The following is a 17,109-nucleotide window of genomic DNA, read 5'->3' on the forward strand; positions in this document are numbered from 1 at the left end:
TCCCTTATCCCAAATACAACTTTTCAAAATCAAAATAAATATAAAATTAATATAGTTATTATAAAATTGTCAAATTATAGTAAGTAAAATTCCAAATTCCCGATAAACTATTATAATAAAATGTAAAGACTAGAATAAACTTAATACTGTTTTTATCTGCATCATAAACAATAAAAGTGAAAGACATATTCTACCTAGCAATTTGTGTGAAGATCTTTTTGAAGTACCTTGATAAATCTAACATTTTACTTTGACCACAAACCCCATTCACATTGAAAATTTTGCTAAATCTAAATGGAACTCATTAGATGACTTCATTTAGACAAAAGCTTCCATAGTTAAATTAAACAAGACCTACCATTGTTTCAGGGCAATAATCTGGGGCTCGCTGCAACAGATGTTTTAGTCGGGATTCACTTTTTGAAGAGAATATCTATTTGACAAAAAAAGAAGTTTTTGTGGCACTTTTTCATAAGAAATAAGAGGTTAAAAAGCATTATATTCTAGATTTATCAGTTGTCTAGAATATCTTCCAACTTCCTTTGATAAATGAAAAACTTTCAGAAGGATCTAAATTAAACTGATGTAACATTTCTTAGAGGGTTGGTTAGTTTAGCAAATAATGAAGAAAATCCAAATATAGTAAGTCCAGATCCTATTTCTAATGACCAAAAAATGGATAAAACCAGGCTACCAAACTGTAGCCTGGGAGAAAAAGAAAGTAGAAAATAGAAAAGGAAGATTAAAAAACATGATAAATTCATTATAAACTGTTCTACAAACTGCTTTAAGTCAACTGACCACAATAAAATATAGACTGCTATAACTTGATATTGGTAAAGAACCAATTTGTGAACAGCATTATGGCATAAACTTCTCTGCAAAATGCCATAAAATAGAGACAAAGTCATTTTTTAATACAGATACCTAGGAGCTGACCAGTTTATTCACCAGGCTGGCTACCTGGCTCACTTCCAAACAGAACTTCAGTTAATGAGGTTACAATCGATGTCTCAGTAAATTATAAATCATTATATATATCAGACAGTACCTAAGAACAGTTAAGACTGTAAAATCTTTAAATGCTAACAAGGACAGTGAAAAAGAGTTTATCTCCAGATAATTTTTGTAGCCATTTTTCTCCAAATTACCAACTATAATAAATAAAGAGAGCTAGAATGTTACCACTTTGCAACTCCTAGTGAATTAATGCATTCAAGTGATTATTAAAGATGACTTAAAACATTACAAAAAGAGACAGCCAGACACAGTATCACTTATGAGGAAGACTTAACAAACAAAACCAAAAAACCTAACCTGAATCTGATCAAGCCTCTGGATCTGTTTCATAAAGTAGCTGCTAGCCATGTGTGGCTATTTAAATTTAAACTGAAATCACTGAAATTAAAAAATCAGTTCCTTGGCCTGGCCCGGTGGATCAGTTAATTGGAGTGTTGTCTGGTGCATCAAAAGGCTGCAGGTTCCAAGTCCTGGCCAGGGCATATATCTAAGTTGTGGGTTTGATCCCCACTTGGGGCACATACAGGAGGGTAAACTGATCAAAGTTTATGTTTCTCTTCCCTGCCGCCCACCTTTGCTCTTTCCCTAAAATCAGTAAGAACATAACCTCAGGTGAGGATTAATAATAAGTATAATAAAATAAATATAAATTAAAAAATGTTTTAAATCTCTGCACTATCTTGAACTCCACCACTCCAGTCAACCTAGAAATATTTTTGTAGTTTTTCATATGAGGCACTATTCTAAGCAGAGAGGGCTTCAGCATAAATAAAGACAAACAAAATCCCTTCTCCAGAGCATCTGTTCTAATAGTTTTTTGTTTTTTAAAACTCAGGGCGTTGCCCAGCTGGTGTGGCTCAGTTGTTTGGGCATTGCCCTGCAAAGTGAAAGGCTGTTGGTTCTATTCCAGGTCAGGGCACATGCAGGCAGGCACAGGCGAGAGGCAACTGATTGATGTTTCTCTTGCACATCGATACTTCTCTCCCTCTCTTTCTCCCTCACTTCCTCTTTCTCTAAAAATAAATAAATAAATAAATAAATAAATTCTTTAAAAATTAAGGGCCTTTTCTCAGATCTCAAATTCCTTGACTTTTCTTTGGTATCTGACACCTTACTTTGTTGCCTATTATTAAACACCAGCCCTGACTTACATAAATTCAAATTCTAAAGTTTTAATTCCAAATCTCCAACTGTCTTCACACAGTGGTTTTCAATGATAATTCAGCAACTCACCTTTCCCCAAAACAAGTCTTTTCCCCAACCTCCCATAACCCTCAGGGATACTACTTATCCACTCCAACTCAAAATCTAAATATCACCAGGACCCCACCCTTTCTTCGTTCTCTACCCTTTCTTCATTCTCTAGTGAAGGAATAATTATTCCTCACTCCCAGTATTTCCTTTCTTTTTGAGTGAGCTCCGCTAGCTTTATCATCCTCGCCTCTCTCCGCACGGCTGTGAGGACTGGCTGAGGGGCTAACCCGAGTGACTGCCGAGCTGGGTAGGAGGGAGTGCGCAAACCTAACCCAGGCTTTACCTGTCCTCCTCCGGGAGCAAATCTAATTCTGTAGTTTAGTGTCTATCTGGAGATAAAAGTTACACTCAACATTTGTGTAACTAGTAACAAGAGTAATATCTGGGGTCTAATTTCCCTTATTTCTCAAAGAACTAGGGCAGGGAAGAATGTTCTTTATTAGGGTCATTAATCTGTTAAATTATAGAATTTCTAACATTTCTGAGTTTAAGAAATTAGCCTCTGCCTGCTACAGGTGCTTCATAAAAATCATTCACCCTATTGAACACCTAGTGGGAAAAAAAAGGAGAAGCAAAGCAAAAAAGTTAGGAAAGCAGTGTTTCCAAAAGTGGTAGAGCTACTTTAAAAGCTCCCTTATGGTGACAGCATCAAGGGGCCATTTTTGCTTTTAAAAGCTATTTTTCTGGCAATAAATTTGCAGAGAACAATTTGCTATAGTGTTTCGACATGAATTCTCAGGCAGCCATTTAGATGATCCCAGTCGCTGTCTTGTTTTATAATTAGAAAGTACCTTGCAAAATCTTTCTAAATTCGTAATATTGTTTGAGAGAACTTCTAATCTCAGTTAGACAGCTTTCTTGGTTCTAGGCAGTGACAAAATCCAGGTAATTACTTGAGAACTCCTCCAAAAGATGACTGAGGCCATCAATTCTCAAGTACTAAGGCTAGAACTACACAACCGAGATAGTAAAAAGAAAGGTTAAACTTTATGAACAGGTAGGTATTGTCTCAGTAGAACTTGCCTGAAAAGGCTCAACCAGAAAAATTCAAACCTACAGAAAAGTTTCAAAAGTAGTACAATGAACATTTAGTCTTCATCTAGATTGACCCACTATTAACATTTTGCAACATTTGCTTTAAATTTCTGCTTTAACACATGTGCTTTAACACATTACTAGTATTTTGATGCAATATTTCAGAATTCATTACAGACACAATATTCATTTATTTCTAAATTCTAGCATGTATCTCCTAAGAACAAGAACACCATCCTACCTGACCATAATACAACCAACCAAACTCAGGATTACAGCACCAATTAAAATATTATTAGAGCCCATATTCAAATTTCACCAATTTATCCCAATAACGTACTTTATAGCAATCTTTTAATTCCAGGGTCCAACTCAGGATCTCGCTTTGCTTTAAGTTGTCATGTCTCTTTAATTTCCTTTAATTTGGGAGTCTCTTATAACCTTTGTTCTTATAATACTGGTATCTTTTTGAAGACATTAGTATTGGAGGCTGTTGTTTCGAGGAATATCCTCCAATCTGGGTTTGCCCTATTGTTTCTTCATGGTCAGGTTATCATTTTTGACAGAAATTCCACATGAGCTACTGTGCTCTTTTTCAGTGCATTGTGTCAGCAGACATGTCAATTTGTTCCATTACTGGTGATGTGAATGAACTCTGTTCACTCGATTAAGGTTCTGTGCAACAGATCTCTCCAAAACAATTCTACTTAACCAACATTTACTAATATCCTCTAGAATTATTATGTAAGCTTACCTGTTCACATACATCACGACACATTTGGTTATCCTTTGAATGATCACAACACAATGCACCTAGAAAGAGAAAATAAACACCTGATGTTGCCCACTTTAAGTAAACAAGGTGGTTAAGCTAAATCAGATGGCTACGTAACCATTTATTCAACAAATTATTATTACTTATTTTAATTCAACAAACCTTTCCTGTGTATCTAGTAGAAGCCAAGGACTGTGCTAGGTTGGTTCTTGTCCTCAAAAAGCTTATAGCCTAATAGGGGAGACTGTCACATAATAACAGCTAATGTATTATGCACTTTCTACATGCCCGATTTTTCCTTAGTTTGCTTTATGCATTATCTCATTTAACCCTTAAAACTGCCCTATGGACTGTATTCTGTTATTATACCTATGTTAGGTTAAATAATTTTTAAAAAGTGAATTTTGTTTTGGACACGTTAAATTTAAGGTTCCTATAGGACATCCAAATGGAAATTCCAGTAAAGTCAAAAACCCAAGTTTGGATTGCAGGTAAAGCCAAGTTTGAAGATCCAAATTTGGAATCATCAGCATAAAGAAGGTATACGAAAATGAACATTGCCTAGGGAGTTTCTAGAGAGAAGTGAACACAATGCCAAATTTTAAAGAACAATTTTAAAGCAGTATCAGAGACATGAGAAGAAACAAAGAAAGAGACTGAGATAGAATGGTCACAGAGATAGCAAGAAAATGACACCACAGAAGAGGGAGTAGCTAGTGTCATGCACCAGAATAGTCAGTTAGATTGAAGACTCAGGAAAAGAAATGGATTTACTAATTAGGCAGCCCTTTGGTGACCTTCACAACATACTTTCTGTGGAGCTGGTTGAAGTGAGTGATATTAAGGAGTAAACCAGAAGGGAGAACATATAAACAGCAAATAAAGGCTCTAAAGAAGTCTAGCAATGACGGAAGGGAAAAAGAGAGTGGTAGTTACAGAAGGATGCAGGATCAAGGGAAGATTTTTCCGTTTTTGTTTGTTTTTGGAGTGGCCTTTGTCCATGGTTCCTGGGAGATTCTAAATCTCTGGAATTTCCTGAGCAGTAGGAATGTCTGTTATGCTAGAGAGGTGGACCAAGACCTCACCTAGATGTATTCAGGACCAGGACTGACAGTGCAAGAAAGATCAGCCAAGGGATAAGAGGTTTCCAGCAAGCTCCATGACTTCATCTGGACCTCACAACCTCCGGCTGGACGGGGGAACTGGAGACTGAGTTCGGTTACACGGACAATAATTCAATTAATGATGCCTAAGTGATGGAATCCCAATAAAAACTGTAGATACTGAAGCTCAGTGGATTTTTTCCTGGTTGGGGAAGACACTGATGTGCCAGGAGGATGATGTACATGATTCCAAGAGGAAAGGACGTGGAAGCTCTGCATTTCTTTCCAGACCTCACCCTGTGTGTCTCTTCATTTGGTCCTCCCGACTTGTATCCTTTATAATAAAACTGTAATCATAACTACCATGCTTCCCTGAGTTCTAGGAATCATTCCAATGTTTACTCATTTTAAGGGGGTCATGGGAAATCCAGACTTACAGCCAGTTGGTCAGAAGTGTGGATAACCCTGAGGAACCCCCACAGTATGGCTGGTGTCTGAAGTAAGGGCAGTCTTTGTTTTTTATTTTCAAAGATCTTATGTATTTTTAGAGGGAGGAGATGAGAGAAAAAAAGAAGGGGGACACATCAGTGGGTTGCCTCTCACATGCACCCCAACCGGGAACTGGACCGCAACCCAGGCATATGCCCTGACCAGGAATCAAAACAGCAACCTTCTGCCCAACCAACTGAGTCACACTGGTCAGGGCAGTAAAAGCAGTCTCGCTGGGGCCCATGTCCTTTAACTTGTAGAGTGTTCTAACTCTGAGTGGTCAGTGCAGAACTAAACTGCTGTACACCCGGTTGTGGGCAAAACAGAATATGGGATGTAGATTCAAGAAGAGGCATTGTGTTAAACACATCTGTTTGGGGCTAGGGATACAATAGTGAATAAATGTTACACTCTCCAGCTTATCCAGGTTTCAGTCTGATGGTGGAACAAAGTCTAGACAAAAGGAAAGGATGTGAGGACACTCATTAATTAAGAGGGAAACCGACAGCCTCCATTTTCTCAGTGAAATAGAGGTTGAGATGGGGTTGGGGGCCTGGGCTGAAATTGTAGAGGCCTGGAATAGCCACTCTGAAGAAGAAAGTAGGCAACTAGATGTGTTTCCCCAGCTTGCATTCTATTAAACACTGTTTCATGAACTGTTAATATCTATCCCTCAAGATGTAATGGGGTGCTGAGCTAGAGGTCCTGCCCCCCAACCCTGAAAAATCCCAAAGCCACCACAGCTATCACTTGGGGGTGGGAAGAGCAGAGCAGGGCCAATGAGTTACTTTGCATATCTAAAGAACTTGGCCAGCATTTTGTAATGTTAAGTGGCTGTGCCGGCTCAGAGCCCTGGAGATGACAGTGACTCTAACCTGTGATGGACACAGCCACAGCCGGAGGGGCTTGCTGCACCTGTGCCAGAGCGGGAAGTTAGCTCTACCTTACCGGGCCATGCCTGCCTGGACCAACAATGGCAGCCAAGCAAGGCAGAAGAAACCAGACTACTGGCAGGTGTAACCCAGTGTGGTGGGAGTTGGAAATGGGGTTACAAAGGAATATCCACACTGGGATTTAAAACTCAGGAGTGGGGCAGCCACTGGGCTCTTGCCCATGTGGCTGGGGAAGGAAAAGCCTCTTGACCATGGAACAGAGAAGGTCTTGGCCACGTGGTTTGAAAGGATGCAGAAGGATTCAGTTTTGCATCCAGCCCACCATGACGATGCAGTTTTGAATTAAAAGCACAGATGACTGGAAGAAGCCAGAATAGAGACAGGAATCTGCCCAGCTAAGCTACAGACTTCTATTTCTTTTCCTGAGGGATGGTACCTCTGACTGGCCTGGTTTGGCAAGGGTCGGGGAAGGGCTGTGTGTTTGTAGGTGTTTTTTTGTTTCTAAAGGGAGATTTAACAGCAGAATTCTACCATTGTTCTAAACTTGTATCATTTTTTAATAAATAGTTCCTTTCCTTTACTCTGGCATTGAAATCACAATTCTTATCGGTAGTGGGCAACAGAACCCAGAGCAACAGAACCCAGTGGTACTGTTACAAAGATGTGAGGTCAATAATACAGGGCTCTATCACCACCTGTAGGGAGGGCTGGCCAGAAGGAATGTATATTGTTTTGGGAACAGATTGTAACTCCCTCCTTATCTCCTTTGGGGAGTGGCTTCTTGTCCTGAGACTGCTTCTCAACCTTTTCCTTCTGCACGCACACACTGATGTAATGTAGCTCTGGGCCACTCATGGGTTTGTGCAACCTGGACCCATGCTGCCTTGGCTAGAATGCCTAATATTGAACCTCAGACAGGAGGAGTGCGGTCTCTCTCACATCAACACACCATCGGTGCACTCCCCCGTAGTGTGACTAATAAATGAAACGCCCACATCTGCCAGTCCTCCTGGTGGTTTTTTTTGGAATATCATGAACATTTAAGCAGCTACCTGGTTTTGGGCTCCTGTGCTACACAAGAGAAAATATTTCATGATCTAATAAATTTGGAAATTTATTAGAAAGATTAAGAAAAGTTGAAGTGAATTCTTCACTGCAGGACTTCACGAATCCTTTAATATGCCAATATTTATTATTAATCTCCTAAAATGGGATCTAAGTAGACTGATTTCTCACAGCAGGGAACACTTTTTTTCATGCCACTTACTAACATTTCAGAGTGTCAGTTTGAGAAATATCAAATTAGAGAAAAGAGAGAATGTTGCTGAGCAGCATTACAGGCCCAGAGAAATTGATAAATTGGCTATAATCAGCAAGGGCATGTAACTATTCTAGAGATGTGATTTTCAACCTTTTTCATCTCTTGGCACACAAACTAATCACTAAAATTCTGTAATGCACACAAAAATATACTTTCTGCCAATCTGATTAAAAAATAGATATAATTTTGATTCATTCACACTAGACAGCTATTGTTGTGTTGGCTCCTGTCATTTTTTAATTTGACAATCTAATAGTTAGGTATTGCATGTCTTAAAAATTCTTGTGGCACACTGGTTGAAAATTGCTGCTCTAACACAAAGGTCATATAAGGGCAAAAAATCTAGCTGATCATGAGCAAAGATAACTCAGGATAACATATGGTCCAGGCTTAGCAAAAAGCAAGCAATCAGGGAGACTTGAGTCTGATCTGGGCCTAGGGGTTTTTAAAAAAGTTTCTTGGAGCAAAGTATTTAGAACAGAACCATAAAATGTGTTACAATTAAAACTTTAATAACAGTAGAAGGATTTATTAGAAATATAAATAAATATAAGTCCTGGGCAGGTGGCTCAGTTGACTGGAGCATTACCCCATACACCAGTGGTCTCCAACCTTTTTGACACCAGGGACCAGTTTCATGGAAGATAGGGTGGGACACAGGAGGCGGAGCTCAGAGCTCAGTTGAGCTTCACTGGCTCACGGGCTTGGCCACTGTGCAAGGGGTAAGGAGGAAACAAGAGGTGAATCAAGCTTCACTCTCGGTGCAGTTCCTAAGAAGCTGCAGACGGGGTTGGGGATCTCTGCTGTACACCAAAAGGTTGTGGGTTAAATCCCCAGTCAGGGCACATACCTAGGCTGCAAGTTCAATCCCCAGTCTGGGTGTGTATGAGTTGGGGTGGGCAACTGATGGGGGTGTGTGTGTGTGTGTCTCTCTCCCCCTACCCTCTTCCTGTCTCTCTAAAATCAATAAAAACAAATCCTCAGGTGAAGATTTAAAGTACTTATATAAACAAAAAGCCTATTTTTTCCCTACTTAATGATGAAAGTAAAATTAATAGTAGAGTGACCCCCACCAAGTAAAATTGTTGAAATAATTTTTTTCATTAAGAAAATAAGGAAAATGTCCTATACTCTCACTGTCCTGCCAGAACCTGTGTTGACATTTTGACATATTTCCTTCTAGTCTTTCCAAAAGCCTGATATTTCTGGCAAAATGGGATCAAAGAGGGCAGCGTGAAGTCTTATGACAATAACTCCCTTCCCCCTCACAACCAAGCATTCCTCTGTAATAGGACATTTCCTCCCTGAGGAAAATGGCCACCCTCCCTTGAGCAGGCTAGGAGACCTATGCTCCATCCCATTTCCCACACTCTACTGTTAACCTTAGCCATTATCATACTGGCACACATCTTTCTTCCTTTGGAACAACAAAAAGTTATTAGAATCTTTAACAATGCTTATTTTCCAAAAAATAAATGTCTACAAATAGGCTTCAATTCATATGTTATCATTCAGAATGGGGGGAAGGGTTTTAAATGCAATTAATGTGGCAATTAAAGTTATTTGTCTCTTTTAGGGCTATCAAAATGCATTAATTGGGCCAGTCAACTATTGAAGCGCAAAAAACTCCCCAAGGCCTAATGTTTTATATAAGAGAAAAAAGTGAATTTTAGAAATTTGTTTTTATAATTTGATTCTAATCTAATTTCTTGTTCTTCAAGGAAAACTCTTACTCTCATAAAGTGGAATTGAATAAATAAAGGTAAATTAGTTCAAAATAAAAATTGATACTGACATAATGAAAATAAAAAGCTGATATGTTATTCTCATAAAGGCCTAAGAATGAATGTCCTATTTGCATTCTATTCCAGGAGCCTGGAATTATAAAATTAATAAAACCAAAAACTGATTACTAATGGCCATGTACATTGTGTTTAAGAAAGTATTAATAAAACCTGTAACTATTCAAGCAGAATTATCCAATAATTAGAAACATCAACGTTTGACTGCTGGTTTGGGCCTCATGTGTACTAAAGATAGGCAAGTAAGCAGGAAGTACATGCTCCAGCCAAAAGGGAAAAATTCAACTTCTAAGACCAACTAGCACTTAAAAAAACAAATACACACCCTAATTTAAACTAAAATATTCATAGAATTATGGGATTTTTGAAGTTAAAAGAGATTTTGCCACAGAAGCCTCCCAAAAGCTGTAACTGAATTTGGTTACTGAAAAGCCATTCTTGTTTTCTTTTCTAAAGAAAATAAAGATTCCCTCTAATTAATGTCTTCCTAAAGAATTACTAAAACAGAATATGTATGTTCCAAACCATTGATGGGGAAATAACTGAATCTGAGCTGATGCTGGAAAAAGGTCATTCTAAATAAAAAAAGGACAGTTAATAAAAATATCTGACCTTACTTTTACTCAAATTTTTATTTTCAAAACAGTTTGGAAGTTGACATTCACTTTAAAAAACTTTTAACTGACAACTGCAACCACAACTTATAAATGTATTCTTGAAATCATTACATTTATTCCTTTAAAATTCGTGTGTGTGTGTGTGTATAGACTACCATATTTTGTCATGTATAATATGCACTTTTGGCCTAAATTTCTGAGGGAAAAATAAGGATGTGCATTATACATGGGTAGTGCTTGAAATAGCTTGAATGTGTTCTTTTGTTTTGTGACTATTTGTTACATAAAATTTCTTATACCATAATATGTTAAAAAATAAATGCTAAAATTCCTTCATAATACAAAAAACCAAGTATCTAATATAAATAAATAATTATTACAAAATTAAAACAAAGATTTTTTTCCTGAAAGTTTGGGCCCAAAAATGTGGGTACATGTTATACACAGTAAATTACAGTATATCATCAGCCAATGAAGAGACAAACAGTAAAACGATTACCCATGTATCCAGCCACCTAGATTCAATGTTGCTAACATCTTACCTTGCCACACCGATTCACCTGTCTATCTGGACAAATACATATATATTTTTTCTGAGTCATTTGCAAGTTACAAATATCCTCTACTGCTTGCTTCATACCGCACTGTTGCAAAAACCAGTTATATTCATTTGATTCTATTACCAATATGACAGCCAGATCTTCTTATCAAGGGCATTCTAAATTCTCAAAATCTTCCAACCTCCCCTTCCCTGACATTCTAGTTTGTTTGTTTGTTTGTTTTTAAACAAAGAAAGCCTTCACTTATTTTGAACACAGCTTTCTGCCTGAAATGCTTACTGCCTTCTTTCTGCTGACTTAAATCTCACCTTCACTCTTAGTAAGCCTTTTTCTCCCACGACTCCAAGCCCTGTTGGTTTTGGGGGTAGGTTTCTTTCTTTTTCTTTCCTTTTTTCTTTCTCCTCCTCCTCCTTCTTTTTCCTATTTAGGGCCCTACTATTTTAGTTAGGACTAGAAACTAACACTTAACTCTTCTCTCATCATAGCAGATTGGCTATAAACCTCTTGTACCCATTTAGTACAGTGCTCAGCTCAAAAACATTTTTATTTAATGGTTAATAAGTAATAATTTCTTAGTTATGCAATGTCTTATCAGAAAAAAATGTACAAAAAGTGGTGTTTCCTTCACTGTACCACTTCATTACTGCATTTCATATGGTGAACAACCCATAATTTAACAAACATCATGAGTTTTTGGCCTAGGAAAGATAAATGGATCCCAATCACATACTCAGGCATAGAGATATGCAACCAGTTGACAGTGGGCTCTGCACCTATAAGGTCAAGAGGAGTTGAGGCAGGGAAAATTGAAGTTTTATGGTGGTGCAGACACCTTGAATAAAAAGAGGAAGCTGGTTTATGGAGAGTGGGAAATGCAAGAGATGCATCGGAGAGAGCCAGTCACAGGTAGAGAGAGACTGTCTCCATAAGTAGTTTCCAGTTCCTACGACAGTCCCTAAGGGCTGTGTCGTGCTGAATTTCCTACCCTTGGATTTCTGTGTGTGGATTCCTTGGTTTCTGTTCCTTTGGGAGTCAAAAGAACCTTAATCCAGACATTTATCATTATGAAAAAACTAAAGCAAATGACTCTCTTAAGGTCTTCTCCCCAGATGCTAATAGCCAGTATTCTTGGATAATTCCCTTCCCCACTCTAAGCTACAGTCTTTCCATTTACATCTACAAGTGTGACTGTAAAAATAATAAACAAACAAACATTGAGTGCCAATGTCTGCCTTCTAGTGCTATATTCCATGGTCAAAATGTTTCTCTTAATACCACCCTTTTCTTGAAGTCTTCTTCATGTTAGTTATATGCTTTACAACATCCATCATGTTATGTGCTATATACTTGACTAAATCACATGATTTTACCTCAAATATATTCTTCAGATTTAGAACATAAGTGGATATGTACTAATATAACTGCATAATATTATCAATGTAGATATACATTTTTGTGATATATAATGTCTGAATGTCCCACTAAACCATAAACCCCAAGAAAACAGAGACCATATCTGTTTTCACCTACCACTTTATACCTAGCCCCCATCATGGTTGTCTGGCACTATTACCAGCTTAATAAATATTTGCTGAATGGATCACTGACAGGCATGAACCTTAGCTTAATAAGCAATGGACCTACGGGAGTTATTCCTAATATCCATCTTATGTACAAAAATGGAACTTTCAACTCTTCCTGGCTCACCTGCCAACCTCCTCCAATCTGCTCCTCCCTATCATCCTGACCTCAACAAATGGCATTATTTTTTACTTAGTTGCTCAAGGTAAAAACCCATGAGTAATCTTAAATTCCTCTTTACCTCACTTCTCACGTCCAGTCTGTCAGCAGTATTCCCTGAATCTCTCTTCTATCTTCACCACCACTCTGTTCTATTACCATTATCTCCTGCTTCGACTACTGCGATGGGCTTCTATATTCACCCTGTTTTTACTCCTTTCCTCTATAATCACTTTGGTTTTTTTAAATTCAGAAGCGAGAATTATCTGAAATATAAACCAAAGCACACATTTCTTAAAGTCTACTGGTTTTTATCTGCACACAGAATAAAATACACAATCCTTATGTGGCTTTTTGCAAGGCTCAGCACCACTTAGCCCTAGCCTATTCTCTTGTTCACTTCGTCACAACCATACTGATCTTTTGCTCCTTCTTGCCTTAGGGCCTCTGCACTTTCTGGTCCCTACTCATCTTTCCTAAGGACAGTACCTTCATGTCTTCAGCTCTTGGTTCTGAACTATACCTTCTAAAAAAGGTCTCTCATCATCACTATATAAAGAACCACTGTCCCTCTACTCATACAATTCTCTTATGTTATCATCTCATTTCCTTCACAGCATACTTATCATTACCAGAAATCATTTTATTTATCTGTTTATTTTCTATCTCTCCTTCACTAGAATGTAAGCTCCTCAAGACCATCTAGAATAGTGCTTGACATACAGTAAACACCTATATTATCTATTTTGCTTTTCTAAAACCCAAAGTTTTACTACATGAAAACCACCTCTTGACATCATTCTACTTTCTTCCAGAAGCAGCACACAGTGAAAAGTGTGATTATGAAAGATAGCTTAAATCTATGGATATAAAACAGGAACTTTTAGCAGCATACCAGAATAAACTGCCATATCTGGTTTATCACCAATCCTTGTTTATCTGCAGTGTGTGGGCTAAGATACTTCTTTGGAAAGAAAATCTGCTTATTAGTTTCATCTAGAAAGTCGTTTGCTTTTTCTAACTTAAAATTTATTACATTCTTTTTTCAGGATTCCAGACTATTACATAATTCCTTAAATGTCAACTTACTGAAACCTAATTTTACATCTTTCCCTCTTTTGTACTATTTATCACAAAAATCTTGAATAGGAACAGCTATTATCAGGTGCCATGACAGACCCACTACAGCTTAGGGTCCCACCCCATCCTTTAAAGGGAACACTAAAAGTGTGTATTGTGGGGGGCAGGTGGGGGGCCAGTGGACAGGGGTGAGATTGGAAAGTACTCTGGAATAAGAAGTGTGGCATTACTCCCATGAAGAAGGTGCGGCCAAACGTCTCAAGAGATGATAATCACTGAGCAAGGAGTATCATCCTCATCTCTACCACCCTCCCCAAAAATAGGAATCAAAATCTCTAAGCCAGAACAAATAAGACTTGTAAAGCCTTATACCAGGAGACAGGAATACCCAACCTCGAATGGGATAAGGACAGGGGAAAGAAGACAGACCGCAATACAAGCTCAGCCTTCATTGAAATACAATTTAATATTGTGTTCTCAATTTTTGTTTAGGATTGAACATTTTCCACACTTTCTACAGATACACAGTGGAAGCTCCTGCCCATTGTTATTACTCAATGGCCTTTATGTAAAGAAACAAGTAATATATGCTTCCTAGAATTTAGTACAAGGGACAAATCTCACATTTAGTCAAACTGAAATTTTTCCTTTTATCAAATATGCAAACTCTGTGCTGTCCTGGACTTTTAGAGCAGGAAGGGCCTTTAGGAATCATCTAGCCTAGCGTTTTCTAAAGTGTGCTTTAGGTGCTATGAAGGAAAAGGACTTCCATAAACAAACAAGTTTCTATCTTTCTATAATAAGGTACTGATATAAATCATGTTAAATTAATTAAACAAGGAGGCCATTTGACTGAGGTGGCTTTACTGCCTTAGTAGCCTTCCCAAGCAAAACCCACACCTAAGCCAGTAATACTTTAAGGCTAAGAAATTGAAACCTAATGACAACCAATCACAAACAGCCACCTAGGCTTTCCCAAATAAGGCATCCACTTAAGCTATAGCTAATCAAATAATTTCTTTGCTTCCTTCTACCTCTCTTCCATGAAAGTCTTCCCTGGAGCTCCTGTCTCTTCCCTTTTGGTGCTGCCCATTTGAATCAATTGTTGAATCAGTTTATACATTAACAATCACATAATACAAAATTCATCCTTTTAACGTGTACAATTCAGTTGTTTTTAGGATATTCATGGAGTTGTGCAACTATCACCACAATTTAACTTTAGAACATTTTCATCACCCTAAAAAGACACGCCAAACCCATTAGCAGTAATTTCTCTGTTCCCTCAGCAAAGCAGTTTCTTTACCACAGGAATCCCTGGACTCTTTATTGGAAATCTAATATGTTTTGTGAATTTATAAGAAAGGGGCACAACATGCAGTGTTTCCCAAACTTATTTAATAGCTAACATTTTCAGTGCTTAATATAAGCTATTCTAAATGCTATTCATGTATTACCTCAATCCACACACAAAAAAAATCTATGATATATATAATAAATGTGGATATTAAAGCACGAAAAGATTAAGACTATGTAACCTGTTGCTGTGTTCATAACTGCTCCACTCTATTATCACCCGCAGAACTGACTCGTTGTGAGAGGAGAATAAACAAACTAACTAGTATTCTATGGGTCATAACTTTGGAAATACTTTAGTTCGTATCTGTAACGTAACCAGACAAATGGGGCCCAAAAAGGTAAGCTGATTTAGCTAAGAATACACAGCATTTTCTCTCTCCCTCTCCTTTGATTTCCATCTAATTGACAGCAAAATTTAGAACCCAATTACAATGAACTAATCCCAGGCTCCTGATAGAATTCTCTCCCTTCTATAAAGACTTTCTTGCCTTAAAAAAAGAAAAAAAATCTTTACCATTGTAAGCTACCTTAAAACCCTGTTGGGGATGATTTTGCTCTTTCTGGGTTTGGGCTCTTTCAGTAGGCAATGCACTGCTCCACCACTTTCGCATGTGTCAGTCTCTGTCATCTTTCGTCGTCTAGTGCAGTCGGGGGAACACTCAACTTTCCTCCCAGCTCAGGTGGACGTCCTCTCTCCCCCTCTGTGCACCAACTGCCCTTCCTCTCCCCCGGACACGCCTGCGTGGAATTCCAGCAGCCTGTGTCCTGTCGTACGGCACTTCCCAGCCAAAGAGCTACCGAAGGGCAGACGTTCGCGTCAACTCCTCAAGCCCAGCACCGGAGAGACGCTGAGTTAAGTGCTGGAACACTTTCCTATCCATTCTGGGTTTAATTCCCCCAGATCAAGAGCAAAACTCTCCTCAAGCCTGCCTGCCAGCCCTCAGAGAGCCGGTCTGCCCGACTTTTAGAGTCTCTCGCCCGAGCCCAGCGCGTCCCGGACGCACAGTGCACCCTCCGCGAACCGCAGCGGAATCGGATTTAGAAGGCGTGGGGCCATTCTCTTCTGAGACTGGAACCTTGCGGACTGTTCGGCCCAACGCTCGCCGCCCGAGGTCTGCCTTTCTGAACCCAGCGAAGGTCAAGTAACAATAACTGGTCAGGACGGCGGTGGGTGACTGCAACTCCGAAACCCAGCCAACCCCTCGCGACGATCCTGGACGAAGGCATTTCTCACCCGTTTCTGACAGAGACCAGAGTCTGTTGAGGCGATAAGGGACAAGCTGGGGTCCCCTGTTTGGTGGGTGACAGAGCAAGGCCTCGAACGTGGGACACCGCTTCCAGTTCAGCAGATCCTCGGGCGGGGAGAGCGAGGGTGAAGAGGGGTCCTCCGTCCTCCAGCCTCGGCACCCCTTCCCGCCTGCTGGGACCTCTGGCCCCAGGGTCACCGGACATGGGCCAGGTCTGGGGGTCGCGCGCACCCCCGCCCCCAGCCCCGCGCCATCTTGGAGCGCTGAGGCGGCCGCTCCGGGCCGCCCCGAACCGCTGCTTCAGCAGTTACTCACCCGCACTGCCCGGGGACAGGCCTCCTGACACCTCCCCGACCCCCGTCACGGCCAGGAGAAGCAGTAGCGGAACTCGCGGGGAGGTCCGGGCGGTCGCCATGTCCGGGCCCGGAGGTCCAGAACCACGGGATGCTCGGACCCAGCCTGGCTGCCCCAGCACAGCGCGGAGACCCCGCCCCGTCACCCTGGAACTTTGGTGATTGGCTGCGGCGCGCTCAAGCCCCGCCCCTCGGCGGCCAAGGGTTTCCAAAACCTGCTGGGGGCGGGAACTTGTCGGCGACCCTGTCTCTTTGTTTTGGCCCAGCTGCGTGTCGGCTTCTGCAGCCGAGACCCCCTGCCGGCGTTCTCCTGGAGGGGAATCAGAGGATGTCAGAGCTGGAGGGCCCTTAGAACACCTCTACCACCTTCCGAGGTTCGCAGATAAGGTCACCGAGGCTCAGAGGGACTGACCTACCCCAGAGCACACAGCAAGTTCACCTGAGAACTAAGACAAAGTCTA

At 40.0% G+C, this 17,109-nt stretch overlaps 1 protein-coding gene across 1 annotated transcript in view; it reads right to left on the minus strand.

The window, feature by feature from the left end:
• The window catches only part of RECK (reversion inducing cysteine rich protein with kazal motifs), a 64,409-nt gene extending 47,662 nt beyond the window's left edge, over positions 1-16,747 (minus strand). Inside the window, exons 1-3 of the mRNA XM_054584664.1 lie at positions 16,611-16,747; positions 4,064-4,122; positions 359-433 (exon numbers count right to left, since the gene is read on the minus strand). Coding sequence (XP_054440639.1) covers positions 359-433; positions 4,064-4,122; positions 16,611-16,710 — 234 coding nt within the window. The 5' untranslated portion in view covers positions 16,711-16,747. The remainder of the gene's footprint in view (positions 1-358; positions 434-4,063; positions 4,123-16,610) is intronic.
• Between the last annotated feature and the right edge of the window lie 362 nt (positions 16,748-17,109).

The sequence above is a fragment of the Pteronotus mesoamericanus genome, unplaced genomic scaffold, assembly GCF_021234165.1.
Source record: "Pteronotus mesoamericanus isolate MK-2021 breed Mesoamerican mustached bat unplaced genomic scaffold, CSHL_Meso_final contig_78, whole genome shotgun sequence".
Taxonomy (NCBI): Eukaryota; Metazoa; Chordata; class Mammalia; order Chiroptera; family Mormoopidae; genus Pteronotus; species Pteronotus mesoamericanus.